The 12,616-nt window shown below is 39.5% G+C and overlaps 1 protein-coding gene across 7 annotated transcripts in view; it reads left to right on the forward strand.

Annotated features, from left to right (window-relative positions):
• Positions 1-12,616, forward strand: part of CCSER2 (coiled-coil serine rich protein 2) — a 220,742-nt gene that overhangs the window by 116,923 nt on the left and 91,203 nt on the right. For all 7 annotated transcript variants that reach the window (XM_037049363.1, XM_037049366.1, XM_037049368.1 and 4 more), the window contains one exon: positions 11,155-11,350. In XM_037049363.1, the coding sequence (XP_036905258.1) occupies positions 11,155-11,350 (196 nt within the window). The remainder of the gene's footprint in view (positions 1-11,154; positions 11,351-12,616) is intronic.

Genomic DNA, 12,616 nt, shown 5'->3' on the forward strand with positions numbered 1-12,616 from the left:
CCACTCTGCAGACTGGAGAACCTCTCCCGGGCACACAAACCCCAACAAAGCTCTTTATTGCTGACTTGGTGGCTGATTGGCATTTCTTTCTTGGCAGAACCTAAGAAAACCTTTCAGACACATTATTATTGACTAACATTAATAGTTTACATTGGGGTTCATTCTTTGTGTGTACATTCTGTAGGCTTTGACAAATGTATAAAGGCATGTATCTACCATTACTGTGTCATACAAAATAATTTCACTGTCCTTGAAATACTATGTCCTCTAGCTGTTCATCCCTTCCACTTCCCTAGCCTTAACCCTTAGCAATACTCCTGTCCAACACTAATCCTTTTATTGTCTCTGTAGCTTTACATTGTCCAAAATGCCATATAACTGGAAATGGAGAGTATGTAGTGTTTTCAAATTGGATGTTTTCACTCAGCAGGATGCATTTAAGGTCACTCCCTACCTTTTCATGAGTTGATAGCTTATTTCTTTTTACCTGTATATAACATTCCATTGTGTGGATGTACTGTAGTTTGTTTATCCAGTCATCTACTAAAGAGCATCTTAATTGCCTCCAAAACTGGCAATTATGAATAAAGCTGCTCTAAACATTAGTGCGTAAGTTTTCGACTCCTTTTGGTAAAAACAAGAAGCACAGTTGCTGGACCACATAGTAAAAGTTTAGTTTAGTAGGTAATTTCCAAAGTGTTTTGTAAAGTGGCCATACGTTTTTCTTCCAACAGTGAAGAGAGCTGCTATTGTTACACATCCTCATCAGAATTTGGTTTTGTGCTTTTGCCTTTTAACCATTCTGGTATGTGTGTACTTATATCTCATTGTTTAAATTTGCATTTTCCTAGTGATATATAATGTTGTGTTTCTTTATGTGCTTATTTGCTGTCTGTACATCTTGTTTAGTTAGATGTCTGTTTATATTTGCTCATTTTTAAATTGGTTTGCTTGTTGAATTTTAAGAGTTCCTTGTATATTTTATTTTATTTTTTAATTATAAATTATTGATCACAATTGTCCTGATTTTTTCCCCTTTTGCCCCCCTCCACTCAGCACCCCTACTCCCTCAGGCAACCCCCCACCATTGTTCATGTCCATGGGTCATGCGTATAAGTTCTTTGGCTACTCCAGTTCCTGTACTGTATTTATATCCTCATGGCTATTCTGTAACTACCTGTTTATACTTCTTTTTAAAAAATTAAAAAAATATTTATTTATTTTCAGACAGAGGGGAAGGGAGGGAGAAAGAAGAGAGAGAAACATTAATGTGTGATTTCCTCTCACGTGCCCACTACTGGGGAACTGGTCCACAACCCAGGCATGGGCTCTGACTGGGAATCGAGCCAATGACTCTTTGGTGTGCAGACTGGTGCTCAGTCCACTGAGCCTCACCAGCTAGGGCCTATTTGTACTTCTTAATCCCGTCACCTCTTCACCCATTCCTCCAAAGCCTCCTCCCATCTAGCAGCCATCAAAACACTCCCTTGTATTCATGACTCTCCCATTAAGTTTCATTAAGTTCTTTGCTCAGTTTGTTTTTTTACACTCAGCTGTTGCTGTGTAATTATTGCCATTTTATTGTTCATAGTTTTGGTCTTCTTTTTCTTAAAAAAATCACTTTAACATTTTATATAATAATGGTTTTGTGATGGTGTCCTTTAGTTTTTTCTTGTCTGGGAAGGACTTTATCTGCCCCTCAATTCTAAATTATAGCTTTGCTGGATAGAGTAATCTAGGTTGTAGGTCCTTGCTTTTCATGACTTTGAATACTTCTTGCCAGTCCCTTCTAGCCTGCAATGTTTCCTTTCAGAAATCAGCTGACGGTCTTATGGGAACTCCCCTGTAGGTAACTTAACTGCTTTTTTTATTGCTGCTTTTCAGATACTCTTTTTATCCTTAATATTTGGCATTTCTATTATGATGTGTCTAGGAGTGGGCCTCATTGCATCCATCTTGTTTAGGACTCTCTGTGCTTCCTGTATTTGATGTCTATTCACCAAATTAGGGAAGTCTTTTTTCATTATTTTTTCTTTTTTGAAAATATATATTTTATTGTATATGCCATTACAGTTGACCTACTTCTCCCCTTCATTCCCCTCTACCCTGCACACCCCTCCCCCCACATTCCTCCCCCCTTACTTCATGTGCATGTGTCATAACTTCTTTAGCTTCTACATTTCCCACACTACTCTTGCCCTCCCCCTGTCTATTTTCTCCCCACCGTCTATGCTACTTATTCCCTGTACCTTCTTCCCCCTTCTCCTCTCCCACTCCCCTCTTGCTAACCCTCCATGTGATCTCCATTTCTCTGGCTCTGCTCCTGATCTAGTTGTTTCCTTAGTTCGTTTTTATTTTAGGTGTGGTTGTTAGTAACTGTGAGTTTGCTGTCATTTTACTATACATGTTTTTTATCTTCTTTTCCTTAGATAAGTCCCTTTCACATTTCATAAAATAAGGGCTTGGTGATGATGAACTCCTTCAACTTGACCTTATCTGAGAAGCACTTTATCTGCCCTTCCATTCTAAATGAAAGCTTTGCTGGATAGAGCAATCTTGGATGTAGCTCCTTGCCTTTCATGGCTTGGAATACTTCTTTCCAGCCCCTGCTTGCCTGTAAGGTCTCTTTTGAGAAATCAGCTGACAGTCTGATGGGAAGTCCTTCTTAGGTGACTGTCCCCTTATCTCTTGCTGCTTCTAGAATTCTCTCCTTCATTTTGATCTTGGCTAATGTAATAATGATGTGCCTTGGTGTGTTCTTCCTTGGGTCCAACTTCTTTGGGACTCTCTGAGCTTCCTGGAAGTCTATTTCCTTTGCCAGACTGGGGAAGTTCTCCTTTATTATTTGTTCAAATGGGTTTTCCACTTGTTGCTCTTCCTCTTCCCCTTCTGGTATCCCTATAATTCAGATGTTGGAATATTTAAAGATGTCCTGGGACTTCCGGCCAAGATGGAGGCATTGGTGAATACACTGTACCTCCTTGAACAACCAAAATAAGGACAACAACAATTCAGAAACAAAGTAACAACCAAAACTGAAAGAAAATTGAACTGTATGGAAGTCCAGCCACCAAGGAGTTAAAATAGACACATCCATCCAGACCAGTAGGTGGGGCAGAGTTGGACAACCAAGTGGAGAGGGGTCGTGCGCCCAGGAAGCGGTGACACCAGGCACGCAAGGCACCTGGGCACACAAGGCAGCAGCGGGTAGACCCCGGGCACCCAGGAGGAGGCTGGCATTCCCCCGGCATGGGGTGGCAACAGGCAGACCCAGTGAGGCAGTAACTGAGAAGTGGAGCACTATGTGCAAGGTGGCTGGCTGACTGGGCAGTTATCTCACATTTGCACACGGATCACTGGGGAGCGAGAAAGATCTCTCAACCCAGGGTCCTAATGCTGGGAAATAAAGCCTCAAAACACCGATTGAAAACACTTGTGGGGGTTGAGGCACAGGGAGAGACTCCCACCTTCAGAGGAAAGTTTGTAGGAGAAACCCACAGAGTCCTAGAATGCACACAAGCCCACCCACACAGGAATCAGCACCGGAAAGGCCCAGGTTGCCTAGGAGAAGCAGTGGAAGGGACTGAGGTGTGACAGAGAGTTGAGCAAAGTGCCATTTTTTCCCCTCTCGGACTCGCCCCATATACAGCATCACAACCCAGCGACTTGGGTTGCCCTGCCCTGGCGAATACCTAAGGCTCCACCCCTCATATGTAACAGGTGCAAACAGACCAAAACATTATGGCTCAAGCAGAAGAACAGCTCAAAGCCCCAGAGCCAATACTTCTAATCGACAAAGAGATAGCCAACCTATCAGATGCACAGTTCAAAATACTGGTGATCAGGATGCTCACACAGCTGGTTGATTTTAGTCAGAAATTATATGAACAAATGAAAGCTAAACTAAGTGAAATGAAGGGAAATGTACAGGGAACCAATAGTGATGGAAAGGAAACTGGGAATCAAATCAATGGAGTGGACTAGAGGGAAGAAAGAAATATTGAACAAGAAAAGAATGAAGAAACAAGAATTCAAAAAAATGAAGAGAGGCTTAGGGACCTCCAGTACATCTTTAAATGTCCCAACATCCGAATTATAGGGGCACCAGAAAGGGAAGAGGAAGAGCAACAAGTGGAAAACCCATTTGAACAAATAATAAAGGAGAACTTCCCCAATTTGGCAAAGGAAATAGACTTCCAGGAAGCTCAGAGAGTCCCAAAGAAGTTGGACCCAAGGAAGAACACACCAAGGCACATCATTATTACATTAGCCAAGATCAAAATGAAGGAGAGAATTCTAGAAGCAGCAAGAGATAAGGGGACAGTCACCTAAGAAGGACTTCCCATCAGACTGTCAGCTGATTTCTCAAAAGAGACCTTACAGGCAAGCAGGGGCTGGAAAGAAGTATTCCAAGCCATGAAAGGCAAGGAGCTACATCCAAGATTGCTCTATCCAGCAAAGCTTTCATTTAGAATGGAAGGGCAGATAAAGTGCTTCTCAGATAAGGTCAAGTTGAAGGAGTTCATCATCACCAAGCCCTTATTTTATGAAATGTGAAAGGGACTTATCTAAGGAAAAGAAGATAAAAAACATGTATAGTAAAATGACAGCAAACTCACAGTTACTAACAACCACACCTAAAATAAAAACGAACTAAGGAAACAACTAGATCAGGAGCAGAGCCAGAGAAATGGAGATCACATGGAGGGTTAGCAAGAGGGGAGTGGGAGAGGAGAAGGGGGAAGAAGGTACAGGGAATAAGTAGCATAGACGGTGGGGAGAAAATAGACAGGGGGAGGGCAAGAGTAGTGTGGGAAATGTAGAAGCTAAAGAAGTTATGACACATGCACATGAAGTAAGGGGGGAGGAATGTGGGGGGAGGGGTGTGCAGGGTAGAGGGGAATGAAGGGGGAAAATGGGACAACTGTAATAGCATAATCAGTAAAATGTATTTTTTAAAAAAGATGTCCTGGAGGTTCCTAAGCCTCCTCATTTTTTTTTTGAATCCTTGTTTCTTCATTCTTTTCTGTTATTTGTTTGTTTCTTCCTTCCGGTCCACTCCATTGATTTGAGTCCCAGTTTTCTTTTCATCACTATTGGTTCCCTGTGCATTTTTCTTTACTTCACTTACCGTAGCCTTCATTTTTTTCGTCTAATTTGCAATCAAAATCAACCAATTCTGTGAGCATCCTGATCACCTATGTTTTGAACTGTGCATTTGATAGGTTGGCTATCTCTTTGTTGCTTAGAAATATTGGCTCTGGGGCTTTGATCTGTTCTTCCCTTTGAGCCATGATGTTTTGGTCTATTTGCACCTGTTACATAGGAGGGGTGGAGCCTTAGGTGTTCACTAGGGTGGGTCAACCCAGTTGCTGGGTTTTGACGGTGAATGGGGGTGGGGGTGGGATCAGAGAGGGAGCAGTGGTACTTGCTCTGTTCTCTCTCGGATTTCTGTCCCATCTGCCACTTCCCACAAGCAAATTGGGCCCTTTTGGTTCTGGGTCCTGGGTGTGTGGGCTCATATATGTTTTAGGACCCTGTGGGTCTCTCTAAGGAACTCTCCTGTGAGGCTGGGAGCCTCTCCCAGCACCTGAACCCCTGAAGGTTCTTTCAGTTGGTGCTTTTAGGCTTTATTTCCCGTCGCTGGGACCGTAGGTTGCATGTTCTGTCTCACTGCCCATTTCTTGCCTGGTTTATCTGCGCAGGAATGTATGTTTGCAGTCAGCCAACTGCCTTGCGCGCCTCACTGGGTTTGCTTGTTTCCTACCCACAGTGGGGTGTGCTAACCACCATCTTTTTCTGCCGGGACCCCTGTCTGCTGGCTGCCAACTTTGCTCCTCTTTATTGGTCTGGATGAATAGTTCGTTGTTGTCGGACTTAGGTACAGTTCAATTTTCCTTCTGTTCTGGTTGTGTTTTTGTTTCTAAATGTTTGTTTTCTTAAACTTGGTTGTGCAGCATTTCCACCTACGACTCCATCTTGACTGGAAGTCTGTTTTTTCAAATAGATTTCTAGTTTCTTGTTCTTCCTCCTCTCTTTCTGTCACCCCTATGTCGTGAATGTTGGGCCTCTTTGAAGTTGTAGCAGTGTCTGCCTACACTATTCTTGTTTATTTGGTTTCACTTTTCTTTCTTGTTCTGATTGGTTGTTTTTTTCTTATGTTTCAAGTCATTGATTCTCAGTTTCATCCACTTTATTATTGTTTCCCTGTAAATTGTTCTTTTTTTCAATTAGTGTATCCTTTGTTTCTGAATAGATCTTTTTTATGCTGCTGAGGTCTTCACTGAGTTCCTTAGCATCCTTGTAACTAGTATTTTGAACTCTACATCTGATAGATTGCTAATCTCCATTTTCTTTAACTTTTTTTGAGTTTTGATCTGTTGTTTCATTTGGGGCGTGCTTCTTTGTCAGCTCATTTTGGCAGCCTCCCTGTGTTTGTTTCTATATATTAGGTAGAGCTGTTTTGACTCTGTGTCGAGCTGTTTTGACTCTGTGTCTTGGTAGTGTGGCCTAATGTAGTAGGTGTCCTGTAGGGTCCAGTCACTGGCACAGCCTCCCCTATCACCCAAGCTGGGTAGTTGAGGTTCTTCCCTCATGTGGGTTGAGTACACTGTCCTGTGTAGTTGAGTCTTGGTTGCTGTTGACAGATCAATGGGAGGGATTTACCTAGGCTAGTCAGGAGCAAATATTGCCTGTGACCACTTACCACCAATTTCTAGCCTCCATGGAGGATCAGCTGTGCAGGGGCCGGGTGGTGGTGTTTCCACATGATCTGTAGCTGGCCCTGGGGTTTCCCAGGTGGTACAGGCCAAAGTCAGTCCCTACTTGTGTTTTGCCTGGGGATACCCCAACTGAAGCATAAAACAATCTGAGATGTCTGGCTGCTTCTAGTGCCACACCTGGGACTTACTGTTGTCAGCTGTTGCTTGTTTGAGATGATTTAGGAGGTTATGAAGCATGTGCCAGGACTAGTCATTCATATGGAAATGTATCTTGGGTGCAGTAGGTTGGATGGGGTGGAGTCTCTGGGGATCTGCGGTGGGTCAAACAGTGTTAGCCAGGTTGGTGGAGTCTCACATATCACACAAGCTTGCTGGCTCTGTGGTTCTGTCGGGGGAGGATTTAGAAAAGGGACAATGACCTCTGCTCACCTTGATGCCAGATGCTTTTCCCACTGGTACCTTTCAGACTTCTACCGTGGTGCTAGACCTCAGAGGAAGTAAGTCTGAATAGGTGAGTCCATGGGTGGGTTCTTTAAGAAGAAATGTTTTGAGCTCTAGTAGTTTTTTCCACCAATGCAGCCTGTTCTCATTTTTACAGCCAGAAGTTGTGGGGACTTCTCCTCCTGGCCCTGGAACCCTGGGCTGAAGGGCCTGGTATGGAGCTGAGACTCCTTGTTTTCGGGATATCCCTCTCAAATTTTTATCTAGCATACATGGGTATGGGACCAGCCCATTCCACATCTGTACCTCTCCTACCAGTCTGTATGGATGTGGCTTAATTCTGTAGTTGTCAGACTTCTATTCAACTCGATTTCTGATGGTTCTGAATTACGTTTTTTCTATATATTAGTTGTAATTTTGATATGGTGGAGTTAAAAAGCAAGCCTGCCTACACTACCATGTTTACCAGAAGTTCTGAGTTCCTTTTATATTTTAGAAACCAATCCTTTATTGGATATATATTTTAGAAATATTTTCTCTTGGTCTGTGGCTTGTCTTTTCATTCTCTTAATGTTGTTTTTCACAGAACAGACATTTTTAGTTTAATGCAATCCAACTTGTCATTTTTTTTCTTTCATGGGTTGTATTTTTTTGTGTTGTATCTAAAAACTTATTGCAAAACCCATGGTCACCTGGGTTTTTCCTTTAATATCTTATAGTTTTGCATGTTACATTTAGGCCTTTGATCTTAGTTAATTTTTGTGAAAAGTATACAGGGGGTTTTTTTGCATATGAATTTTCAGTTGTTCTAGTACTTTTTGTAGAAAGGATTGTCCTCTCTCTTTTCAACTGTCTTTGCTCTTTATCAAGGATCAGTTTGCTCTATGTGGGTAGGTGTATTTCTGGACACTGTTCTAGTTTGTTGATCTGTCTGTTCTTTAGTCAATGCTACACTGTCTTGATTATCATGACTTTATATAGTGAGTCTGAAAGTCAGATAGAGGTAGTATTCTGGCTTTATTCTTCAATATTGTGTTGATTATTCTGGTTTCTTTGCCTGTTCATATAAACTTTAAAGTCACTTTGTTGATATCCATAAAATAACTTATTGGGATTTTGATTGAGGTTGTGTTGAATCAAGGCTTTAGGAAATATTAACATGAACATAAAAATATACACATTTAATTTTAAGTATACAATTTTTATTTTTGGTGAGAAAAGAAACACTAAAGGTTTTGTGAATTCAAATTGTGACTCAGTAAATAAATAAAGAAGAAGATCTTTCTTTTTTTCTTGAAAAATCTCTCTCTCTGTCTCTCTCTCTCACACACACACCCAAACAAACACACACATCTCCACTTGCCAGTGTAATATGTGAATCACTAATCTTAAGCACAAAATCACACATCTTGGTAATCAAGAAGCTTGAGTAGAAGTGGAGAAGTATGTAGGTACAGTCACATAACTTTAGGGGACTCCTTGAAAACTATAAGTAATTATGCAGCAATGTGATTATTAGATGTTTGTGTTGAATATCATGTGCTGATGCTATATATGGATTACATTTTAATGGGTTAAAAAAGGCTGATATCTTAGAGATTTCTTTCTGTGGTTATTTTGATTTTTTGTTTTTTACTGATTTTTTCTTTTCTTACTGATTTTATTGGTTGCACTCATAGAATAGTGTTAAATAATATTGGTGATTGTGGGCATTTCTTTCTCATGCTTCTATAACCATTGAACTCATGTTTGCCTTCACTTATACATACGTTGGTTAAGTTCCTCATATCTACTATCCCACCTGGCCTATAATTGTCCACATAGACCTCAAAAGCACATTCGTGGCCTTTGCTAACACACTGCTGACTTTCCAGTGTATTCTGCAAAGCAGCTTGCGGTGTCCTGTTGCTTTCACCATATAATTTCTCTACTAGAAACCCATGATTGTCAAAATTTGTATAAAAATACAAATTCTGATCGAGAGAAAAATACGCAGTTTGTCTTCATGGAGTTTCTAATTTGGCATGGTGACAAACAAACACAATACACTCTGACAGTGTACAGTAGAGCGCTGTATAAGGACACTTATGGAAGTACTAGGCCCTGTTTTAAGGGATTAAGGAAGCTTTCCTTGAGGAAATGCCAACTAATTTGAGATGAAGGGGAGTTCATCATTCTCCAGATCAGGTGCAGTGGAGGACAGGATGAGTGGCCTGGCCAAAAGTCCAGAGAGGTTGAGGACATGGCTTTGGAGATGATACCATGCTTTGCCATCTCAGATGTACTGTGGATTGAGATGTCAGTCTAAGTAAGGCAGATGTTTTAGGGGATAAAGTTGAAGAATAAATTGGATTCAGGATCTCTCTGGCCTCATAAGCCATATTTAACAGTCTCCTTGTCCCTGAAAAATCATGCTTACACTTTGTTGTAACTTTTCTTTTTCTAGAAAGCCTTTGCATTTCATTTCAGTCACTCAAACCTCATGCTTTATAGTTCATCCCAAAGTTCTTTCCTACCCAGGAAAATCTCCCAAAGTATGTCAGGTTTTTTTCTCTGAAAACATGACTCATTATCTCTGCTATTTATTTGTCAAGTGATTCTATATTTTTGTCTTACTATTCTGTTAACTTTTTATTACTATATATTCTTCATCACTCTGTATAGATTGTCGGTTATGGGTGGTAAATACCTACTAATTCATAGATCAGTATTTGAAATTTAATAATGCAACCATATTTTGAAGCAATAAAAATAAAGCAGAATTGAGCGCAGGCCTGCGAACCAGAGTATCGTGGTTCGAGTCCCAGTCAGGGCACATGCCTGGGTTGCAGGCCAGTTCCCAGTGGGGGACGCACAAGAGGCAACCATACATTGATATTTCTCTCCCTATCTCCTTCCTTTCCCCTCTAAAGATAAATAAATAAAATCTTTTTAAAAATTAAAAAAAAATAAAGCAGAATTATGTGAATGAATTAAGGTCTTACCTTTGGATTGACAATTTAAAAGATCTTAAAAATCTTTTGTGGGAATTAAAAGAAAAGTCAGATGTGAAGTAGTTTCAGAGAATTAGTTTCAGACAAAAATAATACTGTGAAAACAAATCTTATATTGAATATTTGAAATTTAGAGATTTGGGAGTATTTGTTTAAATATACAAAATTTAGTAGGAATCCAGTATGGCTGATTTTTTAATATGTTGAAATTTAATATATTATGACTTTTGCAGATTTAATGCATCATGGATTTAATAGTGATAAAATATAGCCACGATATTGGAAAGAGTATTTTTTCAGCATGTTCTTGTCTTAAGAACCATGTGAAATTATGTGTAATATGAATGCAGTACTTTTAAATTGCTGTAGTTATAACTTCTGGTTCAAACATTGTTTTCTATGTCTATGAACCACATTATCCCTAGTGTTGAAAGTTCAAACAAAAAAGTTCTAAATTATTCAGAATTTATGTTTTATGAAACTAAGGGAGCCTTAAAAATTTTTAGAGTAGATTTTTAAAAAAATTAGTAAGCTCATCTGCTGGAACTTTCAAGGAATAGGAATATGGCAGCATGTCAAAGCTGAGTATTAACATAGGTAGCATATTTAAGGGTCCTAAAAACAATGTGATGTGTAAGAGGCCAATTAAGTCAAAAGATGAGAAGCAGACAAACAGTCCAGGAAAAAAGAAAAATAAGTAATTTTTTCCAGACAAGGCCTTTCCCCAGTTTTTTGTTTCTATTCAAGTTCATAAGGAGTAAAGTATGTATAAAATACACAAAAGGGAGTACAGAAGATAGTTCTACTAGTGACAACTAGAACTGATTGTACTAATTGTCTAGTTGGAAACAAATTTGGTGTCCGAGGTGAGTAAAAGTCAGTCTTTGTGATAATGATAAATGAATTGTAGTAATCATTGCAATAATTTCATTACCTTATTTCTTTCTGAAATTGTGTTGTATATCTTTTACTTCCAAATTCTTCTCCTGCCCTTCCAGAGGCTCTCCCTACAGAGAATCTCCTTTGGGTCATTTTGAAAGCTATGGAGGGACCCCCTTTTTCCAGGCTCAGAAGATGTTTGTAGATGTACCTGAAAATACAGTGATACTGGATGAGATGACCCTCCGGCACATGGTCCAGGATTGTACTGCTGTAAAAACTCAGTTGCTCAAACTGAAACGTCTGCTGCATCAGGTGAGTACATAATGAACATTTTCGGCTATGATATTTTGAGTTTCAAGATGGATTGACATTACTTTAAAAAAATAATTGGGTTTTAATCTCTATTTTGATTTCAAATAATGCTTGTAAATAATACATAATAGAAATTTTTATGGGAGGAAAAAACATGAGATTTTGGTCCATGGTCTCAGTATAGTCCGCAACATTTGTGAGCTGTGTAGTATTGGGTAAGCCAATCTCTCTGCTTATGTTTCCTGGCTTTTGTAGTACCTACATTTTAAGTTTATTGTAGTTGTAAATTGAGATATTGAATATCTGAAACATAGTAGGCATTCAGTGATCGGTGATTGCTACTGTAAGTTCAGATAAGTGGAAAATAAGAAACAGCAGTTTTAATTACATATAATTAATTGTACTTTTCTTTGAAACCTTCAAATTTAATCTTTCTCAGTCTTATTTTTTTATTTCATAAAATCTAGACTCATGGCAGTGATGTGACTTGTTAAAAGACACAGGGTGTGCTGATGGTTGAATCTGGCTTCTGATTCTTTTTTTTTTAACTTATAAAAAAGATTTATTTTTAAGTATTTTTTATTGATTATGCTATTACAGTGTTCCCAATTTTCCCCCCTTAATCTCTCCTCTACCCTGCTCCCTCAACCCTCCAGCATTCCCTCCCCCGCACTTAGTTCATTTCCACAGGTTGTACATATAAGTTCTTTGAGTCCTCTGTTTCCCATACCATTTTTTATCTTTCCCCATCTATTTTATGCCTACCAGTTATGCTTCTTTTTCCTTGTACCTTTTCTGCCCTATTCCTCCCTTCCCCCTCTCCACTGAACTCCCTCTGTGTGATGTTCATTTCTCTGATTCAGTTCCTGTTCTGGTTGTTTGCTTAGTTTTTGTTTTCATTGTTTTTCTTTTTTTAGGTTCATTTGTTAGTAGTTGTGAGTTGTCATTTTATTGTTCATATTTTTGATTTTCTCTTTCTTAGATAAGTCCCTTTAACTTTTCATATACTAAGGGCTTGGTGATGATGAACTTCTTTAACTTGACCTTATCCGGTCAAGTTAAAGAATGGCAGAATGGCAGCACTTTATCTGCCCTTTCATTGTAAACGATAGCTTTGATGGATAGAGTATTCTTGGATGTAGGTCCTTGCCTTTCATGACTTCAAATACTTTTTTCCAGCCCCTTCTTTCCTGCAGGGTTTCTTTTTAGAAATCAGCTGATAGCCTTATGGCAACTCTTTTGTAGGTAACTGTCTTCTCTTGCTGT

Source organism: Sturnira hondurensis, unplaced genomic scaffold (genome assembly GCF_014824575.4).
Source record: "Sturnira hondurensis isolate 20B ecotype Veracruz unplaced genomic scaffold, ASM1482457v3 Scaffold0006496, whole genome shotgun sequence".
Classification (NCBI taxonomy): Eukaryota; Metazoa; Chordata; class Mammalia; order Chiroptera; family Phyllostomidae; genus Sturnira; species Sturnira hondurensis.